The sequence below is a fragment of the Mandrillus leucophaeus genome, unplaced genomic scaffold (assembly GCF_000951045.1).
Source record: "Mandrillus leucophaeus isolate KB7577 unplaced genomic scaffold, Mleu.le_1.0 Scaffold282, whole genome shotgun sequence".
NCBI classification, from domain to species: Eukaryota; Metazoa; Chordata; class Mammalia; order Primates; family Cercopithecidae; genus Mandrillus; species Mandrillus leucophaeus.
The window spans coordinates 823,809-846,989 of NW_012102943.1; the positions used below are offsets into that span (position 1 = coordinate 823,809).

The 23,181-nt window shown below is 42.4% G+C and overlaps 1 protein-coding gene across 1 annotated transcript in view; it reads left to right on the top strand.

Annotated features, from left to right (window-relative positions):
* SLC36A3 (solute carrier family 36, member 3) overlaps window positions 1–23,181 on the top strand; it is a 27,036-nt gene that overhangs the window by 2,062 nt on the left and 1,793 nt on the right. Inside the window, exons 2-9 of the mRNA XM_011985303.1 lie at window positions 3,070–3,160; window positions 5,321–5,409; window positions 8,110–8,205; window positions 12,855–12,939; window positions 13,865–14,083; window positions 16,587–16,685; window positions 17,089–17,255; window positions 20,124–20,293. Of these exons, the coding sequence (XP_011840693.1) occupies window positions 3,070–3,160; window positions 5,321–5,409; window positions 8,110–8,205; window positions 12,855–12,939; window positions 13,865–14,083; window positions 16,587–16,685; window positions 17,089–17,255; window positions 20,124–20,293 (1,016 nt within the window). The remainder of the gene's footprint in view (window positions 1–3,069; window positions 3,161–5,320; window positions 5,410–8,109; window positions 8,206–12,854; window positions 12,940–13,864; window positions 14,084–16,586; window positions 16,686–17,088; window positions 17,256–20,123; window positions 20,294–23,181) is intronic.

Here is a 23,181-nt window from a genome sequence, read left to right on the forward strand (position 1 = left end):
CTCCAGCCTGGGCCACAGAGTGAGACTCTGTCTCAATAAAAAAAAAAAAAAGAAATAATAGCACAAGTGTGCATAATTTTTATCAAAGTACTTGTTATAATGTAACCATCCAATGGGTTCACCTCCCCCGCTGCCTAGACAGAGATGATTTATCAAGACAGGAATTGCAGTTGAGAAAGAGTAATTCACACAGAGCCTGCTGTGCAGGAGACAGAAGTTTTATTATCACTCAAATCGGTCTCCCAGAGCATTCGGGGATTAGAGTTTTTAAAGATAATTTGGTGGGTAGGAGCTTGGAAAGTGGGGAGTGCTGATTGATCAGGTTGGAGATAGGGGCTCGAAGTGAGTTTTTCTTGTTGTTTTCTGTTCTTGGGTGGGATGGCAGAACTGGTTGAGCCAGATTACTGGTCTGAGTGGTTTCAGATGATGCATCAGAGTGCAGGGTCTGCAAAATAACTCAAGCACCGATGTTAGGTTTTACAATAATGATGTTATCCCCAGCAGCAATTTGGGGAGGTTCAGACTCTTGAAGCCAGAGGCTGCATGACCCCTAAACTGTACTTTCCAGTCTTATAGCTAATTTGTTAGTCCTGTAGTGGCAGAATGGCCCCCAGGCAAGACGGGGGTCTTTTTGGGAAAGGGTTGTTATCAAGAGTCAAATCATGAAGTGAATTCCTTCCCAAAGTTAGTTCAGCCTATGTCCAGGAATAAACAAGGACTTCTTAAAGGTTAGAAGCAAGATGGAGTTGGTTAAGTCTGATTTCTTTTGCTGTCATAATTTCCTCAGCTATAATTTTGCAAAGGCAGTTTCAATAATATTGAAAACTTGGAAACGTTAAGAGAAAGGTTAACACGTGGAACAAACATACGGTAGAATATGATACAGTCATTACAAGTGATGGAGAAAATCTACTGGACATGAAAATGTGTAGCACATTTATTCATACAGAAAATTAGTTGAGGATCCAGCATGTGTAGTGGTTCTCCTCATGTAGAATTCTGTGCATTTAGCGCAAATAAAGATGCCCAGAGGAATGCTAATTATAGTGTGTGGTTATTTTCAATTGGTGGGATTTTGGAATTTCCTTTTATAATAGCAATTGTGTAGTTTTCAAGAAAAAATATAAACCCAATTTTTTAAGTCCCAGGGGAGCTCGCAACATCTATTTATGCTTCAAGGTCCAGATGAGTAATGCTGTCAGCTAAGGCGCAGTGGTTCCTCCAAAACCTTGTCTCACCTTTCCCACGAGATCGGATTCAAGTAGGGGGAAGACATTGGTGCTACCATGCAAAAGAAGTGAGAGACAAAGGGAAAAAGAGCAGAGGGTGGGAAATTGGACCACATCTTTTGGAGAAATTACTACTAAAGAATTGACAAATTACAGTTATCAAGAAATAAAAATTATCTCTCAGAAGTAAAGGGACAATGGGTGCCCCCCACCATCCTTAGGTGAGTAGACTGCCCTAACAGAACTTAGGTCAATAGACTTCACTCAATAGATTGAAGTCACAGAAGTCCCCAACAGTCCACCTGTCCTCTCAATCCAACCCCTCTCTCAGGTCAGCCTTGAAGTGCAAACACCTGGTATAGCTTCTTGCAAGCCCCTTGCCATGACTCCCTAATGGATAAGGCAAAGAGACGTGAGCACTGTCTGTGCTGGACTCACTTGGGCAGTTGGTTTTGGCTGTCCTGGCCACCTGCAGACAACTTAAGTGTGGCACAAAGGCATCTCTGTCTTAGCCTGAGACTTCGTCTGTATCTCCCAATGGCATCTTCAAGGTACCCTTTTGTTCTGGATGGAGGGGGCACTTCTACTTGCTTAAGCCAGCCCATGCTTGCCTTTTCCCTATCATCCCAATTCTTCTTCTTGAAGGAGGCCCTTTCTAACAAGTGAGCACCATGAAGGCCAAACCAAAGGTGGCAGTGATGATGAGGAGGAGGATGATGATGATGATGATGAGACAATGATATGATGGTGATGCTCATATCTGTGAAGCACTTCATGATTCCAGGATTCATCATGTTGTCACCTCTTTTGAGTCTTACAGCTTCCCTGGGACATAGGCAAGACCAGAATTGTTCTTCCTTTTCTGGCAGTGAAACAGGATCTAAGTAGCTAAGGGCTTCCCAAAGTAGTAACCAAACACAGTAGGTTAGTGGCAGAGCTAGACCTCAGAATTAAGTGCTCCTACCTCTGGGTTCAATGCTTGTGCATGTACTTTTTATTTAAGTTCCTTTTTGATTCTGTTCTCATGATCCTGCTCCCACTTTTCCTACCCAATCCACATCAGGATTGGAGCTGCCTGGGCAGGAGCTGCCAGCACAGGTGTGAAGAATATTTAGAACCCTAGGCCCTAGCACCCTGCTGGGACCATCATAAGTACTCTATATGCACAGTAACAATTGTTATTAAATTATTAAATTGTACCCAGTGCATAATGTGAATATATTATATAGCAATTCATGGATATATATACACACACACACACATATATATATATATATATATATAGAGAGAGAGAGAGAGAGCGTACAAGCAGTTCATATTCACAATGAATATTGGTTGAACAAATGGATGAAAGAATAAACTAAAACCAGTAAATATTCCATATATGATAGATTTTTGTTTCTAGTGAGTTAATAAATAACCTGATGCCTCACTGTAGATTGAAGCAACTATTACTAATTTTTTCCATTGTCTATCTAACTGATAGACACGTATTAGGTTGCAATAGATGTTATTTGAGAGAATAACTCATGAAAGAAATCACTGGATGAATTAATGAACCAACCAGTACTAGAGCGTTATCCAGAGTGGTAGCAATTTTTATTTCCTTTAGAGCCTAGTGTGTATTAAATATTCGTTGAGTCACTTGAACTAGCACCATCCCCAGATCAGATGTTCCAGGACAGACCCCTAGAATTGAAAGTTGTCTCCAAGTCCACCTCTTCAGGTTTTGTCCCTCTCCCTATCAGGCGCTCTGGAGATGCCAGAAGGAGGCTGAGCTTCTGGCCATGCTTCCCTTCCACTAACAGTACCCTCTGTCTCCCTACTCTCCCCACCACAGGATGATGCAAACTTTGATCCACTTGTTGAAATGCAACATTGGCACAGGGCTCCTGGGGCTTCCCCTGGCCATAAAGAATGCCGGCTTATTGGTAAGAGGCATCTGTGGGATGGGAACTAGGTTTGCTCATTTGCAGAAGGGGGGTGATAGGTCCTGAAGGCCTTCAAACTGTTATCAGTGGGCAATTTGGGGGTATCCTCTGCAATAGAAAATGTGCCTGTTGACATCAATCCCCTGGAGCCAACCTGGGTCCAACCTGAGCATCCCTGGAGGGGGCACACCATTACTCTTAAAGACTCACCATGCTCATCTGACTCTACTTTGCCACAATTCTCCCAACAGTCCTCCCCACTCCCTAGGATCACATGCAGCTCATTTCATCATTTGCATTAACAGCCCAATCCCTGCAGGCATTTGAGTGTGTGACTCTTGTTCCAAACTAAATGATGGCACATGAGAAAGTATCTTGGACACAAGGATAGACGCCTCCAACAATCCCACCAATCCACTCTCCCCACGCCAGCCTACCTCTGTCTCTTTTCCCGTGCTGTTCCTGCCCCCTCGTTTCTGTCTTTTTAAATTGCCTGCTCTCTAAAACTACTCTTTCCTACAATCATTAATGCCATCCTCACTTTGTGTTTTTCTACCATTTATATCTACCTTACCTGGGATTCTTAAAGCACGTATGAAGATAAGACATTTATTTATTTGTTTGTTTGTTTGTTTGTTTATTTAGACAGAGTCTTGCTCTGTCACCCAGGCTGGAGTGCAATGGCGAGATCTTGGCTCACTGCAACCTCCGCCTCCCAGGTTCAAGTGATTTTTCTGCCTCAGCCTCCCGAGTAGCTGGGATTACAGGTGTGGGCCACCACGCCCAGCTAATTTTTGTATTATTTGTAGAGACAGATTTTCATCATGTTGGCCAGGCAGGTCTCAAACTCCTGACCTCAGGTGACCCACCCATCTCGGCCTCGCAAGGTGCTGGGATGACAGGTGTGAGCCACCTCGCCCAGCCGACATGTTTATTTTTAATAGGCCCACCTTCCTCATTTAATTGAAAGCTCTGTGGGCAAAAACTGTCTAATTTCCCTTTGCACCTCCCCACAGTAGCCTCTGTAGGGACTGGCACACAGCAAGTTTCCATTAACATCTATTGAATGGAATTGATACCAAATATATAATTTCCATTTCATTGCAGTGAATCTTTTCTTATCTCCAGGCCTGGTAAGTGGCTCCCATGTCTAAAGAAGGCAAGACCCTTGCTTCCTCTGTCATGACTTCTGATCTTCAGTGGTTCCAACCCAGAGATGGGACTCTCCACTTTGGGATCCTCTGGGTTCTACAGCTTCTGCAAAAACACATGGTCTTCAGCCAAACTATCTTTGTCAGGGTGGTATTTGCTTTTTAAGACAATGCTTTCATTCTTTGATGTTTGCTTCCTCAGAGTCATTAGATGATTTCTTTACCTTTCATCTCCCACCAGAACCTCTGGCCATGATTCATCTGAGAAATATTTATTGAGTACCTACCTACCCTGTGCATTTGTAGCCCCTGGGAATATAGAAGCAAACAAGATATGAAAGTCTATGCTGCATGAAGCCTGTATTCCAGTGGAGTCGAGTGGTGCTCTTGATCCCTCATTTGTGTCTTTGTGATAGGTCACACCTGTAAAGACACAAGAGTTCAGAACAAAGGATGTAAGAGGGTCCCTCTTTATGCCCTTCTGATCACATCTGGAAGATCTGATTAGTAATCAGCTCCACTTTTTAAAAGGAATTTGACAGATTAGACACACTACAGATAACAAATAATTGTCTGCCCCAAAATGTCAATAGGGCATCTGTTAATAAACTCTGCACTACAGGAAGAGAACTGAGTCATAAGACACCTTGGTCCTCAATTATCTTGGAGGAAGGGAGGGCCAGGGTGTATCATATGAAATAAATTTACCACGAGGGACTCTAAACTGGTAGAACTCAAGGAAAATGAGAAAATGCATGGGCTGTGTGGGAAGGTAATGAGCTCTCTGTCACTGGAAGTATCCTAGCAGAAGCTGGGCAGCCACTCTACAGGGATGCTAAGAAGAGCATTCAAACTCTAGCATCTGGGAGCATGAGGACATTCAGGCTGGGTCTGTTACCCCAAAGACAGTTTTATTATGCAAGAGGCCCCAGCACCCAGACTGTGAGAGGGCCAGGGAATGGGAGTGATCATTTCTGGCTCACTTCCCCCTCTCTCCTCTCCCCTCCAGGTCGGTCCTGTCAGCCTTCTGGCCATCGGGGTCCTCACCGTGCACTGCATGGTCATCCTGTTGAACTGTGCTCAACACCTCAGTCAGAGGTCAGAGGCCTGCTTCTCTCCCATCCCAGCACTGGGGCCCCTCTGCGGGTGTGTTACGCTTCTTTTGACCACTGACCCAATTAATTCGGCCACTGCTCCAGGTCACCTTGCTACCACTCTGGATTCTATGAAGGCAAGGAGAGCGTGACAAAGAGTCCCAATTACAGACTCTAGGCACAGATCCAACGCTGCTGCTAACAAGCTGGATGACTATCAAATTCCTGCATCCCTCTGAGCCCAAATCTCCTTACCTGAAAGCATTGAAAGTGATAAAAGATGCAAAAGCACTATATAAATTGCTCTATTTATTTGAGACATAGACTTTCTTCTCTTCCTTTTAGCCTCCCCACCCCCAACCTTCTCCCACTCCAATACCCACACCTTGTCAGGGTAATTTGTTTCATGCAATCGCCTTTCAGAACAAGTTAGTAACAGTAAAAAGCATACTTACTAAAAAGAAGCATTCACAATGATTTCAGTCATTATCAAAGCATACATATAATAATCAATGTTTACGTATTTGAAACTTTAATGCAAAAACAATTTCAGACAGAAAAGAGAAATGCAGTAAAAACAAAGAATGCAGAGATCTACAGCGCTCAGCTACTCCCAAGGCATGCAAAACTAAATAGGTCCTCGTAAATGTGAAGAAAGGCCTCAAAAGTCAAAGTAGGGACAGTAAATAAAACTCTCCATAAAGCCTAATTATCATAACCCACAGAGGTGTACCTGGAGTACATATCAGTCACACCTAACTCTCAGAGCACTTTCCCACTCACAAAACGCTTTTAAGAGCATTTACTCATTCCGCAGTTAAATGTACTGTGCAATTACACTGTGGTTACCATGCCAAGAGCCTTGCAAGCCTTGTTTACTCCTCACAGTAAGCCTCTATGGTAGGCACTATTTTTATTCCCATTTTACAGATGAGTAAACTGAGGTTTAAATGCCTTGCCCAGGGTCATATCGCTGGGAAGTGGCAGAGCCGGTATTCAAAGACCTACTGTGACTCCACTGTTAATCATTTTGCAAATCTTCCCTTCCCTCAAGCCTTCTGGGATCATTATATCACCAGATAAGCTTCTGACATCAGGCCATTTCTGAAAGCCTTTCTCTGATTTTTTTTTTTTCTCTGATGACTTGTCTTTTATTTTTTCTAATATAGAGGTTGCAGAGTGATGCCCTAAGAGTTGGCTATGGCCTTCAGTTATGTTTTGGGGGATCTCCACAGTTTTATTCTTTAGTCAACCTTTAAACCCTGGAGATTTCGGCCAGGCACGGTGGCTCACACCTGTAATCCCAGCACTTTGGGAGGCCGAGGCAGGCAGACCACCTGAGGGCGGGAGTTTGAGACCAGCCTGACCAACATGGAGAAACCCCATCTCTACTAAAGATACAAAATTAGCCAGGCGTGGTAGCACATGCCTGTAATCCCAGCTACTTGGAAGGCTGAAACAGTAGAATCACTTGAACCCGGGAGGTGGAGGTTTTGGTGAGCTGAGATCGCGCCATTGCACTCTAGCCTGGACAACAAGAGTGAAACTCCATTTCAAAAAAAAAAAACCTGGAGATTTCACATTCACAAAACAAAAAAACTCTGCCTTCTTAATCAGTTAGACAACCGACTACCTCTGAGCCTTCATTTTTTAGATGTGCTTCTAGAGGCAAGTCCTGAGCAATCCCTTTTACAATGGGACATGTATTCTGGCTTGCCACAGTCTCCACTGCTCCCTACTGTCTCATACTCAGGCCTGTCACCCACCAAATCACCAATACCTGTCTGATCCCATAGCTTTTGAATTTACAACCCTCAGATTTATATCCTTGCCAGTTCTATGCAAGGTGACCTCATTTGTATTGAAAATGCCTATCACAGTGAGCAGTAGTAAAAATGCCATGTTCCAGCACATCTCCATATCCATCTCTCAGTCTCCTCCCCCAAAATCCAGACTGCACGTGAAGAAAACTGAGGCCCAGAGATCTCAAGAGTCTCGCTCTACATGTCTGGCTACCTGAGGGTCATGTTGGGATTTAAACTCTGGCTTCTGAAGAAGGCTGGAGCCCTTCCTCTCTTCCACCTGTTCCCCTCAGTCCTGCAGTTTACGTCGTGCTTCCAGGATCCAGGCAACCTGCTGCTGTTTCCAATTGCTCCAGCCAAAGCTGTTTCTGCAGCAGGGCTTTCTCCACCCCTAAAAGGGTTGAGGAAGAGGGACGTGGGAAGAGGAATAGGCTGGAACTTAGGCATCACATCCTACAGGGGTGCTGGGCAGGATCCCGAGTATCACCTTTGTGAGGGGTCTGGCCCAGGCCAGGATCTCAAATGTTCTGATACCCTCAGCAATGGGAAGGAGGGAATCACTGGCCTGGACACACCCACACCACCTCTTCCCTCCCTTCTCCTCTCCCCTCCATATCCCCTTTCCTGCTTTGCAGACCCACATCAATGCACAGCTACTGTTTATTCAAGAAGACTAAATCCAATGACAGTCAGTTAAACATTTGTATTTAAAGGGATAACTGCAAAAAAGAAAAAGAAAAAAAAGGCGAACTCCTGAAAGTTGTTAAAGTACATCACTGTGAAAAAATCGATAGAACGCTTCATGCTCACACACAAATACAGAAAAATCACTCACTTTGGAAGAAAACTGTATCTTTAACAAAAATGTTTTAAACTATGCATTGTTTGTTCTTTCCCCCTAGACTGCAAAAAACTTTTGTGAACTATGGAGAGGCCACGATGTACAGCCTTGAAACCTGCCCAAACACCTGGCTGAGGACCCATGCAGTGTGGGGAAGGTAGGAGTCACAGATGTCCTAGTAGTAATAACAATCATCATCGTCACCACTTTTCTTTATTTCTACTTATACAGGTTTTAAATGAATATGCTGTTATTGTAAACAAGCAAACAATATAGAGAATCACCCCGATAACCCCATCCCCCATCTCACTCTGTACCCATAAGGTAATCGTTGAAATCTAGTTAGTAAATATTCCTTTAGACTTTTTTCTCTACATGGACATCATTATATGTGTGTGAATGGAAGTACATAATTTACTTTCTATTTTTTTATACATTACTTAGGATAATTTTTGAAAACTTGATTTTTCATCTAACAATATGTCCCTATTTTTTCACGTTGGAACATATAAATGGACCTTATCTTTTGGTGGGGGGTTTGGGGACAGAGTTTCGCTCTTGTTGCCCAGGCTGGAGTGCAGTGGTGCGATCTCAGCTCACGGCAAGCTCCCTCTCCTGGGTTCAAGCAATTCTCCTTCCTCAGCCTCCTGCGTAGCTGGGATTACAGGCGCCTGCCACCACATCTGGCTAATTTTTGTATTTTTAGTAGAGACAGGGTTTTCACCATTTTGGCCACGCTGGTCTCAAACTCCTGACCTCAGATGATCCGCCTGTCTCAGCCTCCCAAAGTGCTGGGATTACAGGTGTGAACCACTGCACCCAGCCAACTTCATTATTTTTTAAGGCTCACAATGTTCCCTAGTGTGTACGTATATCTGTTTCATTTGCTTATTCCCCTAAGGTGAACATTCAGGTTGTTCCCTGCCTTGATAAAAGTTAACGGTGTACAAAATGGTTTTCTATGTCTTAGCTACTCTGTTCATCTCAACAGCCTTGCGAGGTAGGCAGCGTGGGTTTTTATTGTCCTGGAAATATGAAACTTATAAAGATAAAATAACAGGCCGGGCGTAGAGGCTCAAGCCTATAATCCCAGCACTTTGGGAGGCCGAGACGGGCGGATCACGAGGTCAGGAGATCGAGACCATCCTGGCTAACACAGTGAAACCCCGTCTCTACTAAAAAACACAAAAAACTAGCCGGGCGAGGTGGCGGGCGCCTGTAGTCCCAGCTACTCGGGAGGCTGAGGCAGGAGAATGGCATAAACCGGGAAGGCGGAGCTTGCAGCGAGCTGAATCCGGCCACTGCACTCCAGCCTGGGCGACAGAGCAAGACTCTGTCTCAAAAAAAAAAAAAAAAGATAAAATAACATATCCAAAGACATGGACATTGATACGGGTGGAGCAGAGATTTGACCAAGAACCTAACATTGGAACCTTCCCCAGCAAAGTCCCTCAGGAGGTAGTGAATCACACTGTGGCTGCTAAGATTCCTTTGCAGCTCCTCTCTTGAGATTCTCAGTAGGTCATTGATCTCCTGATCAGGAGCCACTCTAATGATTAGATGACGTCATGATTAGGTGAGGTCATGAGAAAGAGTTGGAAACATTTAAAAAATATTTAAAGTAATAATTTGTCATCTTTAATTTACTAAGAGATACGTTAGGAGCTTGATTAAAAACTGCCCATTCTTTGGCCGGGTGCGGTGGCTCACGCCTGTAATCCCAGCACTTTGGGAGGCTGAGGCGGGTGGATCACCTGAGGTCAGGAATTTGAGACCAGCCTGACCAACATGGCGAAACCCTATCTCTACTAAAAATAGGAAAATTAGCCAGGCACGGTGGTGGGTGCCTGTAATCCTAGCTACTCAGGAGGCTGAGGGAGCAGAATCGCTTGAACTCAGGAGGCAGAGTTTGCAGTGAGCTGAGACCACACTATTGCACTCCAGCCTAGGTAACGGAGCAGACTATGTCTCAAAACAAACAAACAAACAAACAAAAAACTGCCCATTCCATGGAGGTAATGGTCATAAATGGATGCTCAAGCTGTTACAGGAATGGTCACTGGGAAACTTTATAAAGGGAGAATGCACTGATGCCACCTGACCCCATGTACTCATCTTAGCATCTCATATTTATATACATGACAGCTAGATATGGTGTGTCTCATAATAGCACACGGTAGGGAGTACAGAGTAGTACCACCTCTGAGATATTTCAAAAATAAATTTGAAACCTCCATTTAATCAAATTCATTAGATCTAATATCCATTTATAGGAAGCACAGGGGATAGAGGAACAAGATAAATAACATCATGAGGAAGTCACCAACCAAATAGAAAAAATAGGATATACCACAGGACAAATGATCTGGTATCTTCAGCAGCAAACAAAAAATTAAAAGTTGCGAGGAAAAAGTAAAAAGGGCAAGGGGAATATAGCAATTTAAAAAACTTAAGAGACTTAACAAAATACAATGTGTAGACTTGTTTGGAAACTAACTGTAAGATAGATATTTTTGAGACAACTGGAGAAATCTGAATATGGACTGATTATTAGATGATATAAAGAAATTATTGGCTGGGCACAATGGCTCACGCCTGTTATCCCAACACTTTGAGAGGTCAAGGTGGGAGGATCTCTTGAGACTAGGAGTCAAGACAGCCCAGGAGGTTGAGGCTGCAGTGAGCTATGATTGCACCACTACACTCTAGCCTGGGAAACAGAATGAGACTCTGTCTCAAGAAAAAAAAAAAAAGAAATTATTGTTAATTTTGTAAGAGATGATGATGGTACAATGATTATACTTTTTAAAGTTATTGTCTATTAGAGCTGCATACTGAATTATTTACAGGTGAAATAATTTGGGATCTCTGATTTGCTCCAAATACACTGACAAATTAAGTATGTGTGTGATGGGGCTGAAGAGATATGGAACAAGTGGCAAAAAGTTCATTGTTGAAGCTGGGATAAGCACATGCGAATTCATTAAATTATTCTTGTTAAATTATCATCATATTCATTAAATTATTCATTGCTTTTGTATATGTTTGAAAATCTTCATAAGATAGACAGAAAAAGATATTATTGTGAAGTCACATGTGACACCGCCAAGATTCTGACACAATAGGCTGATATGAGAACCAGGAGTCCGTATTTTTAACATATGCCTCAACCAACAAATTGGTTGACACTACAAACCAATTTTGAAAAGCCCTTATCTAAACATTATAATCTAAGTAAAGGAAAATATTTTTGTTCTTTTGAAAAACTGCATCTCCAAATTTGGAATAATTTAAGAACCCAAAAGAGAAATGACAATAACCGAGTACAAGATATTAAATTTAGAAATAATTAATGTGAATCTGTTGTGATGCCAAAAAAAGAGGAGAAAAGAATATATCTCTCTGAAAAAACAGCTAATAAATTTAGAAGAAATGATAAATAGAATTAGAAAACCACCACCTTGCAACTACCAATGACATAATTGATTCAAGCAAGGAACATCAGTGAATGGTAAAACCATTGATTTGAGGAACAGGATAATCACTCCATCTCAAAGTTTTACCCCACAGATTACGAAGGGAAAATGTACATTTCCAATGGAAGATCTGGCAGTCACCAACAAAGCAGAACAACAGGATACCATCTGCCTCCCAATATGATGAAATAGAGATACAAAACTATCACCTCTGTAGTATTCTTGCTAAAAGTGCTCACCTGAATTTAATCATGAGGAAGCAACCGTACAAGCCCACAATGTGGGGCATTCTATAAGACAATTGGCCTATACTCTCCAAACAAAGCCAATGTGATGAAAACACAAAAAGGTGAATGTCTGTGGGACTGTTCTACATGAAAAAAAAAGACTAGAGACATAGCCAAATGTAATATACAAACCTTCATTAGATCCCGAATTAAAAAATAAAATAGCTACAAAAGATACTTTAGAGAGAATTGGGGTAATACTAAGTCATTTTTATATAAGAGACTTGAGCATCTGCAGATTTTGAATTTGTTGGGGCTGCTGGATACCAATGAATGACTGTATTTAAAATAGAAACTGTATATATGAAGATATTGAAGTTGATTTTCTGGCTATTACAGTCTTAAGAGAGATACGTTGAACTATTTAGGGTTTAAGTGTTAGGATACCTACAATTGACATTTTTCTTTTTCTTTTCTTTTTTAATTTTTTTTTTTTTTTTTTTTTGAGATGGAGTTCAGCTGTGTCGCACAGGCTGGAGTGCAGTGGCAAGATCTCAGCTCACTGCAACCCCCACCTTCAGGGTTCAAGCGATTCTCCCGCCCAAGCCTCCTGAGTAGCTGAGATTTACAGGTGCCTGCCACCACACCCAGCTAATTTTTGTATTTTTGGTAGAGACGGGGTTTCACCATGTTAGTCAGGTTGGTCTCGAACTCCTGACCTCAATGATCCACCTGCCTTGGCCTCCCAAAGTGACCTGCAATTGACTTTCAAATGATTCTGAAAAAAATTGCTTGTGTGTGCGTGTGTGTGTGTGTGTGCGCGTGTGGGGGGGGTGTGTGTGTGTATAGATGAATGAATACATATATACATATATATATGTAATGCAATTTGGGGCCAAAAATTAACAACTGCTATAATTTAGTTAAAGGGCACATGAATGTTAATTATACTATTCTTTCAACTTTTTGGCTTAAAATTTTTTCAAACTAAAAAAAAGTAGGGAAAATTTTAAAAATAATAAAAATAATTGTTTCAAATAATAAACTATTAAGAAATAATTGTTTGTTTCCTCCCTCTATTGGCCTCTTCCTTTCCTTCCCAGGTACACTGTCAGCTTCTTATTAATCATCACCCAGCTGGGCTTCTGCAGTGTTTATTTTATGTTTATGGCAGACAATTTACAACAGGTAAAGAGGCCTCTTCTGGGCGGAGTGGGAGAAAAGCAGACCTCCTGCTGCTGAGGTTACATTAGCAAACGTATTGTGTTAGGGTCATGGGAGGAGAGAGCTTCATTTTTACACCTAGATCAGACCACACTTGGGAGCTCTCTCAGTCCTGGGAACCACGTTTTGAAAGGATAGAGGAGCCAAAGTAACTTCTGAAGAGTGTAACCAGGGTAGAAAGAGAGGCCTGCAATCATGTCCAATCAGAAATCAATGATAATTGTTAGCCTGAAAAACACTGGTGACATTTACTTTGAGTATCTCAAGGTTGTCATGTAGAAGATGTCTAAATATACAAGGCCAACAAGCTGCCACCTTCCCCTCATTGCATTCCTATCAGACATTACAAATCAACCACAGCCTTCTTTCTTGGCTTTGCGGATTAGAGGGAGCATCCTTGGTTTTGTGCACCCAAACAACCAGAAATAACTGTGACAAGTATTGTAGATGGAATATTCAAGTAGATAGATACTGACCAATATTTAGAGCTTCCCAGATTTTAGGGCTATCTAAATTTGAAGATGATATTCTTGTGTAATGAATTCCCTTTCTCTGGATATATGAAAGAAACACATTTTGTAGATAAGAAAAGGTTTGGGTAGATAACAACCTCAAAGCCTTGAGATTTTATGATTCTAAGAGTTTCTGGTGGTCACAATCATGGGCACGACAGTTAGGGTGGCCCAATTTGGCAAATAATAATATATGACACCCAGTTACAATGGAATTTCAGATAAGTAGTGATTTTTTTTTCACTATGAGCATGTCTTATGCAATATTTGGGACATATTTATACTAAGTTATGTTAATTACCTGAAATCGACTTGTAATTGGTGTCCTATGTTTTATGTAGCAACCACACTGCCTGTCATTGTGTGCTTTATGTCAGATGGTGGAAGAAGCCCACGTGACCTCTAACATCTGCCAGCCCAGGGAGATTCTGGCGCTGACCCCCATCTTGGACATTCGTTTCTACATGCTGACTATCCTGCCCTTCCTGATCCTGTTGGTGTTTATCCAGAACCTCAAGGTGCTGTCCATCTTCTCGACGTTGGCCAACATCACCACCGTGGGGAGCATGGCTCTGATCTTTGAGTATATCATGCAGGTCTGTGCCACAGGGAAGAAGGGATCAGGGTCCAGGCTCTCTGAAGCACTTGGGGAGTAGGGTTTGTTATCATGAAGCTGAGGAAGGTGATCCTCTGCTCTGAGCAGCCCCTGCCAACATGACATCTAGGAACACTTCTGTCCCACAAGTTGTAAAAGCTAATTATTATCATCATCATTGTCATCAACATCCTCATCATCATCATCGTTGTCGCATTGGATAACAATGAGTCATTCAACAAATAATTACTGAATACCTTCTGCAATCCAGGCATTGTGCAAGGGGCCAGGGACTCAGTGGTAAGTAAAAATAAATAGGGTGCCTGGTCTCATGGAGGCTGCATTTACTTGGAGAGATAAACATCAATCAAATAACCAAAAAAAATTGTAAAAGTGGTAGGTGGACAAAGGAAATACAGATGATAAAGGAATTTGATTTACTTGGTGCCAAATTATTTACATACATTAACTTATTGAACCTTCACAATACTATTTTGGAAGTAAAGCCGGCGCTCTGTATCCATGATTTCCACATCCATGGATCTGAACAATCACAAATGGAAATTATTGGGAGAAAAAAACACTAAAAATATACAACAGTAAAACATCATACAAATTAAGAAACAATTAGTTCTAACAACTATTGGCCAGGAACAGAGGCTCACACCTGTAATTCCAGTATTTTAGGAGGCTGAGGTGGGAGGATCGCTTGAGTCCAGGAGTTCAAGACCAACTGGACAACATGGCAAAATCCCTTCTCTACAAAAAATTAAAAAATTAGTGGGACATGATGGCTTGCACCTGTAGTCCTAGTTACTTGGGAAGCTGAGGTGGATGGATCACCTGAGCTCATGAGGTCAAGGCTACAGTAAGCTATGATCACACCACTGCATTCCAGCCTGGGTGACAGAGCAAGACCGTCTCAAAAAAAAAAAAAAAAACATAGGTTATATGCAAATACTACACCATACACCACTTTATATGAGGGACTTGAGCATCTGCAGATTTTGGTATCCACGGGAGGTCCTGGAACTAATGCCCCACAGAGACCAAGGAGCAACTATACTATCTTTATCCACAGTTTACAGACAAGGAAGTTGATAAAGTAATTTTTTCATGACTTTCAGACTGCCTGCCATGTCCATGCTCCATTATCACAGACCATAAAATCCCGCTATTATACTTTCATTTTCTTGAGTGAAAGTCTCTGGTGTTGTATTCATTTCCTATTGCTGTTGTGACAAATTACCACAAATCTAGTGGCTTGAAACAACACAAATTTATTTTCCAGTGCTTGAGTCTCGCTGGATTGAAATGAAGGTGCAGCAGAGTGGTATTCCTTTCTGGAGGATCCAGGGAAGAATCTGTTCTCTTGTCTTCTCCAGCTTCGTAGAGGCTGCCTGTGTGCCTTGGTTTGGGCCCCCTTCCATCTTCAAAGCTAGCAGCCTCAAGCCAAGTCTTTTTCATGCTGCCTTCCCTCCGGTCTTCCCCTTCTGACTCCCTCTTCCACTTTTAAGGATGCTTGTCCCACCCAAATAATCCAGGATCATCTCCTTGTTTTAGGGTCAGCTGATTTGAAACCTTAATCCAATCTAAAAACTTAATTCTCCCTTGCCGTGTAACAAAACATATTCACAGGTTTTGGGGCTTAGGATGTGTACATAGAAATCTATTAACATAATCATTCCCTCTAGATTCATGAGAGCTGCTATACTAACTAGTAGGCTGCACAGCCCTGAAAGAAGTGTGAGAGAGACACGTTAGAGGACTGGGAAACAGGAGACCTGAATTCTTATCTGGGCTGTACCACTAACTTGCAGAGTGGCCTTGGGCAATTCCCCTCTCCTCCATGTTCAGCTTTCTCCACATGTAGAGATGAGCGGGCTACCAGTAGCCAAAGGGTGGGACAACCCAAGTATCCAAGTAAGTGATGAAAGGATGAACACAATTTGGTGTCTATACATACAGCGGAATATTATTCAGCCTTACAAAGTGAGAAGACACTGACACATACCACAATGTGGATGAACCTTGAGGACACTAAAGCTAAGTGAAATAAGCCAGGCACAGAAACGATAACTATTATAGGATTCCAGTTACATGAGGTACCTAGAATAGTCCAATTCATAGAGACAGAGAGTAGAGTAGGGGTTGCCAGGAGGCTGGGTAGTGGGGCATTATTATTTGATAGATAAAGAGTTTCAGTTTGGGGTGATGAAAATGTTCTGGAGATGGATGGGGTGACAGATACACACAATGTGAATATTCTTCATGTTACTGAACTGTACACTTAAAATAGTTAAAACGGTAAATGTTATGTGTATTTTAGCACAATATAAATAAATAAATAATCATATTTAAAAGATTAGAAGGCTGACTGAGGTCTAGGTATCTTCTGATTTTCTCTGTTGAGGTCAGGTGTGACCCAGCTTTCCACCAGGCAAAGATTCAGGATGACTCTGGCACCGTAACAACACCAATGCACTTCTCCCACTTTCTTTCAGGGGATTCCATATCCCAGCAACCTACCCTTGATGGCAAACTGGAAGACCTTCTTGCTGTTCTTTGGTACAGCCATCTTCACATTTGAAGGCGTCGGTATGGTAAGATTGATGGGGTTCACACGAGTGGTCCCTAGTGCTCTTTACAGTGGTCAACTGTAGTTCCAGATGTCTAAATAAATAGTAGTTATGGAAAGTACAGACTCTGATCTTCTCCTGATGAAAGGAAAGTCTGTACCCACATACAGGGTCCCTACTGCTCTAGCACACCATGCTAAGACTTGAAGACTGAGAATTTACTAATCAACCAAGACTAAGTAGGACATTCCTGCCAATAGAAAGCGTGAGCGAAAACGAAAGGGGTGTGGCCAAGTGGAGAGGCCCCTTTCTGATTCTGGGCCCACCTGGGGAAGGACATCTGTGCTTGTATGGAAACCGTCTTCTTCACAATGGGCCACATCTCTTTCTACTTTTTCTTTACCAACTTTTTTTTTTTTCCCTCCAGGTTCTGCCTCTCAAAAACCAGATGAAGCATCCACAGCAGTTTTCTTTTGTTCTGTACTTGGGTATGTCCATTGTCATCATCCTCTATATCTTCCTGGGGACACTGGGCTACATGAAGTTTGGGTCAGACACCCAGGCTAGCATCACCCTCAACTTGCCCAATTGCTGGTATGTACTGCCCACCTCAGGTGAGATAGGGAGAGACACGGGATCTGTTCTGGTTGTCATAGCAGAGAGCACAGCGAATCATGCCCTGAGCCATGAAGCTGGTAACGCATCGCTGGAAGTGACACATGTCTCTCCTGCTCACACTGCATCAGTCAACGCAAGCCACATGGCCGCACCTCACTCCAAAGGCGCAGGGGAGTGCAATTCTGCCATGTGCCTGGCAGTATTTGGTGGACAGCACATATAACTGCTGTGCCACCTGATGCAGTGACAGTGGGGATTAATTGGATGAATACACAGATAATGCTTAGAAAAGTGCTTAGCACATGGTAAGCATTCATGAGTGTTAGCTATTATCATTGTTATGCATCCCCACAGCCTTCATTTTTCCAAGGTGAGTAGGATGATGGTGCATTTATTTCCCACAAACCTGGAGCTGTAGAACGAGAAAAATGTAACCATCCCCACCCACCTTGCTGTGTTATGGTGATGACTAAATGAGACACTAAATATGGAATTTCTTTGAAGTTGTGCCTTATTTTACGCAAGCCATCATCCTAATATGCTGTTCTTGTTCTAGGCAATTTGGGCTGCCACTAGCTACCTTGGACAGGGCACTTTCCTTCCTGGGACCTCAGCTAGAAAATGTGGGCATTGAACTCCATCAGGACTTCACACCTGCTGGTGTGAACCTCACTAGTCATCAGGTTCTCCAGGAAAGCCTTAAACAAATATACCTTCCCAATAAGAAAAAGACCAACAACCCAATGAGAAATGGGCAAAGGGCAGAACAGGTATTTCAAAGGCAAATAAAAAAAAATGGCCAGATGGCCAGATAAAGAGATGCTCAGAAAGATAATAGAAGGCCAGGTGCAGTGGCTCACACCTGTACCCCAGCACTTTGGGAGGCTGAGGCGGGTAGATCACCTGAGGTCAGGAGTTCGAGACCAGCCTGGCCAACATGGTAAAACCCCATCTCTACTAAAAATCTCAAAATTAGCTGGGCATGGTGGCATGAGCCTATAATCCCAGCTACTCAGGAGGCTGAGGCAGGAGAATTGCTTGAGCCTGTGAGGCGGAGGTTACAGTGAGCTGAGATCGTGCCATTGCACTCCAGCCTGGGTGACAAAAGCGAGAATCCATCTTAAAAAAAAAAAAAAAAAGGAAAGAAGAAAGAAAGAAAGGAAAGAAAGAAAGAAGGAAAGAAAGGCAAGTTAAAAAAATAAATACAAGGGCAAAGATGCATGCATCAACACAGTTCAGACAAGGACGTGGGAAAGCAGGTCTTTTAATTCACTAGGATAGCAAATGGGCAATATGTCAATAGCTATCAAAATTTTAAATCACGTAGGCTTTTACCCAGCATTTTGACTTCTAAGCTTGTATATTATATATGCATTAATATATGTACAAGGATAGTCTGTGCAGCATAGTTTACTTGGGAAAAGTCTAAGCACAATCTAAATATTCATTAATTGGTGACTGATTTTTAAAATTATTGCATATCCATGCAATTGGCCTACCAACTAGCTATTAAATAGAAGAGCCAGATCTATGTGTACTGGCAGGGAACAATCTTCAAGACATACTAGATGAGACGGCCAAGAGTGGTGGCTCACGCCTATAATCCTGGCACTTTGGGAGGCTGAGGAGGGTGGATCACCTGAGGTTGGGAGTTCACAATTAGCCAGACCAACATAGAGAAACCCTGTCTCTACTAAAAATATAAAATTAGCTGGGCGTGGTGGTACACACCTGTAGTCCCAGCTTCTCAGGAGGCTGAGGCAGGAGGATTGCTTGAATCCAGGAGGCAGAGATTGTGGTGAGCTGAGATCACACCATTGCATCGATTCTCGGCCTTTTGGCTAAGATCAAGTGAGATCATTCCATTGCACTCCAGCCTGGGCAATAACAGCAAAACTCCATCTCAAAAAAAAAAAAAGAAAAAGAAAAGAAATATTGGGTGAATAAACGAAGAGTCTACATGTGTATATGCATATGTGTGTGCATGACTGTGTGCATGGATGTGCATGTATGTTCCTACATTCTGTATGAGCATGTGCAAACACCAATCATTTCTAGAAGGGCCACAAGAAAACTCTGAGTGGTTGCCTATGGAAAGGGAAACTAGAAGCTAGGAATCAAGGGTGGGAGGAATGCTTTTCACTGTATGACTCTTGTACCATGAGTTTTACTCTATGCATATATTGTCTTGTTTGTTTGTTTGTCTGTTTGAAACAAACTCTGTTGCCCAGGCTGGAGTGAGTGCAGTGGTGCAATTTCAGCTCACTGCAACCTCTGCCTCCTGGGTTCAAGTAATTCTCCTGTCTCAGTCTCCTGAGTAGCTGGGACTACAGGTGCACACCACCACGCCCAGCTAATTTTTGTATTTTTAGTAGAGATGAGATTTCATCATATTGATCAGCCTGATCTTGAACTCCTGACCTCAGGTGATCCACCTGCCTCAGCCTCTCAAAGTGCTGGGATTACAGGAGTGAGCCCCCACGCCCACCTATTGTCTTTTAAAAAATTTAAAAAGAAGAGGCATAGATTCCTGAGCTGCAAGCCTACTGACTCAGAATCTTCAGCAATATGCATTTTTAATAAGCTTCCCGGATGGCCCTGATGTCCAATCTGGCCTGAGTCATCCAACATTAGTCAGTTCTATAACTCAGTGACAAGTACAGATTGAGTAACCCTTATCCAAAATGCTTGGGACCAGAAGTGTTTTGGATATTGAAGCATTTCAGATTTTGGATTTTTGGATTAGCGATACTCAACCCATATCACCTTCTGAGCAGTAAATGAGTCCTCAATGGCCCTTCTGGGAGCCGTGTCACATTCCACATCCTATTCATGTGTCTGCAGGTTGTACCAGTCGGTCAAGCTGATGTACTCTATCGGCATCTTCTTCACCTATGCCCTCCAGTTCCACGTCCCAGCTGAGATCATCATCCCATTTGCCGTTTCCCAAGTGTCAGAGAGCTGGGCACTGTTTGTAGACCTGTCTGTCCGCTCAGGCTTGGTCTGTCTAACCTGTGAGTAGCATAAAAGGGCACTCTTTATCCAAAGCTATGACAGAGAGCCACACTGGTGCCCACCCCACCATCATTGGATCTGCCACTTGCCTTCTTTGTGACCTAGGGCAAGATATTTCACCTCCCTGGACCTCAATTTTTCCACTTGAAAAAATAAATGGGCTTAACACAATTACCACACAGTAAATGTTACAGTCATGTCTACTGCCTACACATAGAAAATAGATGCTGGCTGGTTTGCAGAAGAAGTATCATTCATTCAATCCTATATGTCAGGCACTGTACTGACATTATCTAATACTGATGATAATGTAACAATATATTACCATTAGGGGGAACTGTGGCCCAGATAAATTAAGTAACATGCCCAAGTCATTCACACTAAGTGACAAAGCTGGGATTTGAACACAGATTGTGCAGCACCAATGCATCTGTTTTTCATGGTGCCATATTTCTTCTTATCATAAATTATGAACAAGTCCCATATCATAAAGTAGGTTTAACTGAAGGGAAAAATCCCAATGGGACTAATTTTTCAGAGTCTTGGAGATTATTTATTTATTTGTTTATTTATCTGAGACAGAGTCTCGCTCTGTTGCCCAGGCTGGAGTGCAGTGGTGCTATCTCGGCTCACTGCAACTTCTGCCTCCCGGGTTCAAGCAATTCTCCTGCCTCAGCCTCTTGAGTAGCTGAGATTACAGGCACCTGCCAACATGCATGGCTAATTTTTGTATTTTTAGTAGAGATGGGGTTTCATCGTGTTTGCCAGGTTGGTCTCGAAATCCTAACCTCAAGTGATCTGCCTACCTCAGCCTCCCAAAGTGCTAGGATTACAGATGTGAACCACCGCACCCGGCCAGAGATCATTTTTGGAGTGTACTCTTCTCTCCTCCCTCCCTTCCTTTCTTCATGTTCCTTTCTATTCATTCATTCACTCATTCATGAGCACTGTTATAGTGTTTGGGAACCTCATGAAAAGGGCTGGGGAACTCTTTCTTTGGAACATGTCTAGACAGAGGATCACAAACGATGACCCATGAGGAATGAGCAAAACAAAAAGGGATGTTTTGCCTGGAGAAGCAGAGGCTCAGGAAATTTCCATATTTCTCTTTAAACACCTGTGGGATTATTGTAAAAGTGAAGGAAGAAATTTAGTCTTCGAGGCTCCAGGAGTCAGAATTTAAAGTCGTTGAAGGAATCAAGTCTCAGTATGGGGTTAGGAGAAACTATGCAACGCTTGGAGCTGTCTAGAAGAACATACTATCAGATAACAAGGTTTAAATGACTGGCGTTTTATGAGCAGAAACAGCAAAAACCTACTTGGTTTGAGGTGTTAGAGTTCACAATCTGTGCCAAGACATCAAGAGACTGTAAATAATATTGCTTGCAATCATTCCTACTGGGAAGGGTGTACGTTGACAAGAAAGTCTGAGGAGCCTCTGAGTATTGGGGAATGCATGACTAGAGACAACTGACCTTATAAGGACATGCCCTGCTTTTGATATATGCTGAATGTCCCATTCTTCCTCCATTATTCATCCATCAATTCTATTATCCTTTATTCATTCAACAATCACTTGTTGAGCACCTACTACATGCCTGGCATTGTGCTAGACACAAGGGATACAATGATGAATAAAGAAGAAGATGTAGCTTCTGCCTTCACAGGACCTACAGTTGAGTGGCAAATATATGCAAGGAAATAATTACAGCACATTGCAATGATTGTTAAGATGGGACATCATGATGCTCTATATGATGGTTAAGATCGTAAGTAGAAGACACTCTCTACATGTAAGAGGGTCTTATAACTAAGCCTGGTTGGGTCAGGGAGTCCTCTCCAGTGGAGTGACACTTCAGTGAAGACCTAAATGATAAATAGGAAATAGATGGAGGAGTGAAGAATGTACCACGGGAAGGGAACAGACTGTGCACAGACCTGAGGCAAGTATTGCCTATGGCCCCTTTGGAGAAGTGGAGAGTGCTGAGAGATGAGGTCAGAGCTTCGTCAGGCCCAAGTCCTAAGGGTCATTGTGCTAAGGAGTTTGGGCCATGGGGAGCCATGGAAAGGCACTGAGCAGAGGATTTACATGACCAGAATGGAGTGTAAGACCTTCCTCCAGTCCACCTTGCATTATAGCTTTTCTTGCATATATCTTCTCTACCCCCTGGTAGTGAGCTTTCCTGGAAGACTGATGCTGAGTTTTCTCTGTAAGCAGCTTATTAAGCATCGGATGAAGGAAAGCTGTGGACAGGGACTTTCCATCAGAAGGGTAATGCACTCCTAGCCGTGAGAGTCTGTGAGTCTCTCTCATGCTCAGATTGGATGTGTCAGAGCAATTTCAGAAAGAGGTGATTTTTTTAAAGATCCAGCAAGCTCGTATGGATGCTTTCCAGAACAGGCTTTCTCTATTTTGTTCACAGGAAAATCATATGATTGGAATATTTAACGTAATGGATATCCCAACTACACTGATTTGATCTTTACTAATTATATAAATATATTGAATTATCACACGTACCCCAAAACTATGTACATATATTATACATCAATGTAATAATGTTTTAAAATAATAAATTTGCATTAAATTAAATCATATAAATTATATATTTACTCATTCAAACATTATTGAAATTGGACTCCCTTGGAAAATCTGTGATACTATATGTTCACCATGTGTATAAGAGATGGAAATTTAGGAGTGTGAAGAGAAGAGAGGGACGGGGGTTGGATAGCTAATGCTCTCTTCATGTTTTATGGCCTGCTTCATTACTATGATCCTATTAAGAACAGAAAAATAAATGGTTGAGGTTGGGCACGGTGGCTCACGCCTGTAATCCCAGCACTTTGGGAGGCCGAGGTGGAAGGATCACGAGGTCAGGAGATG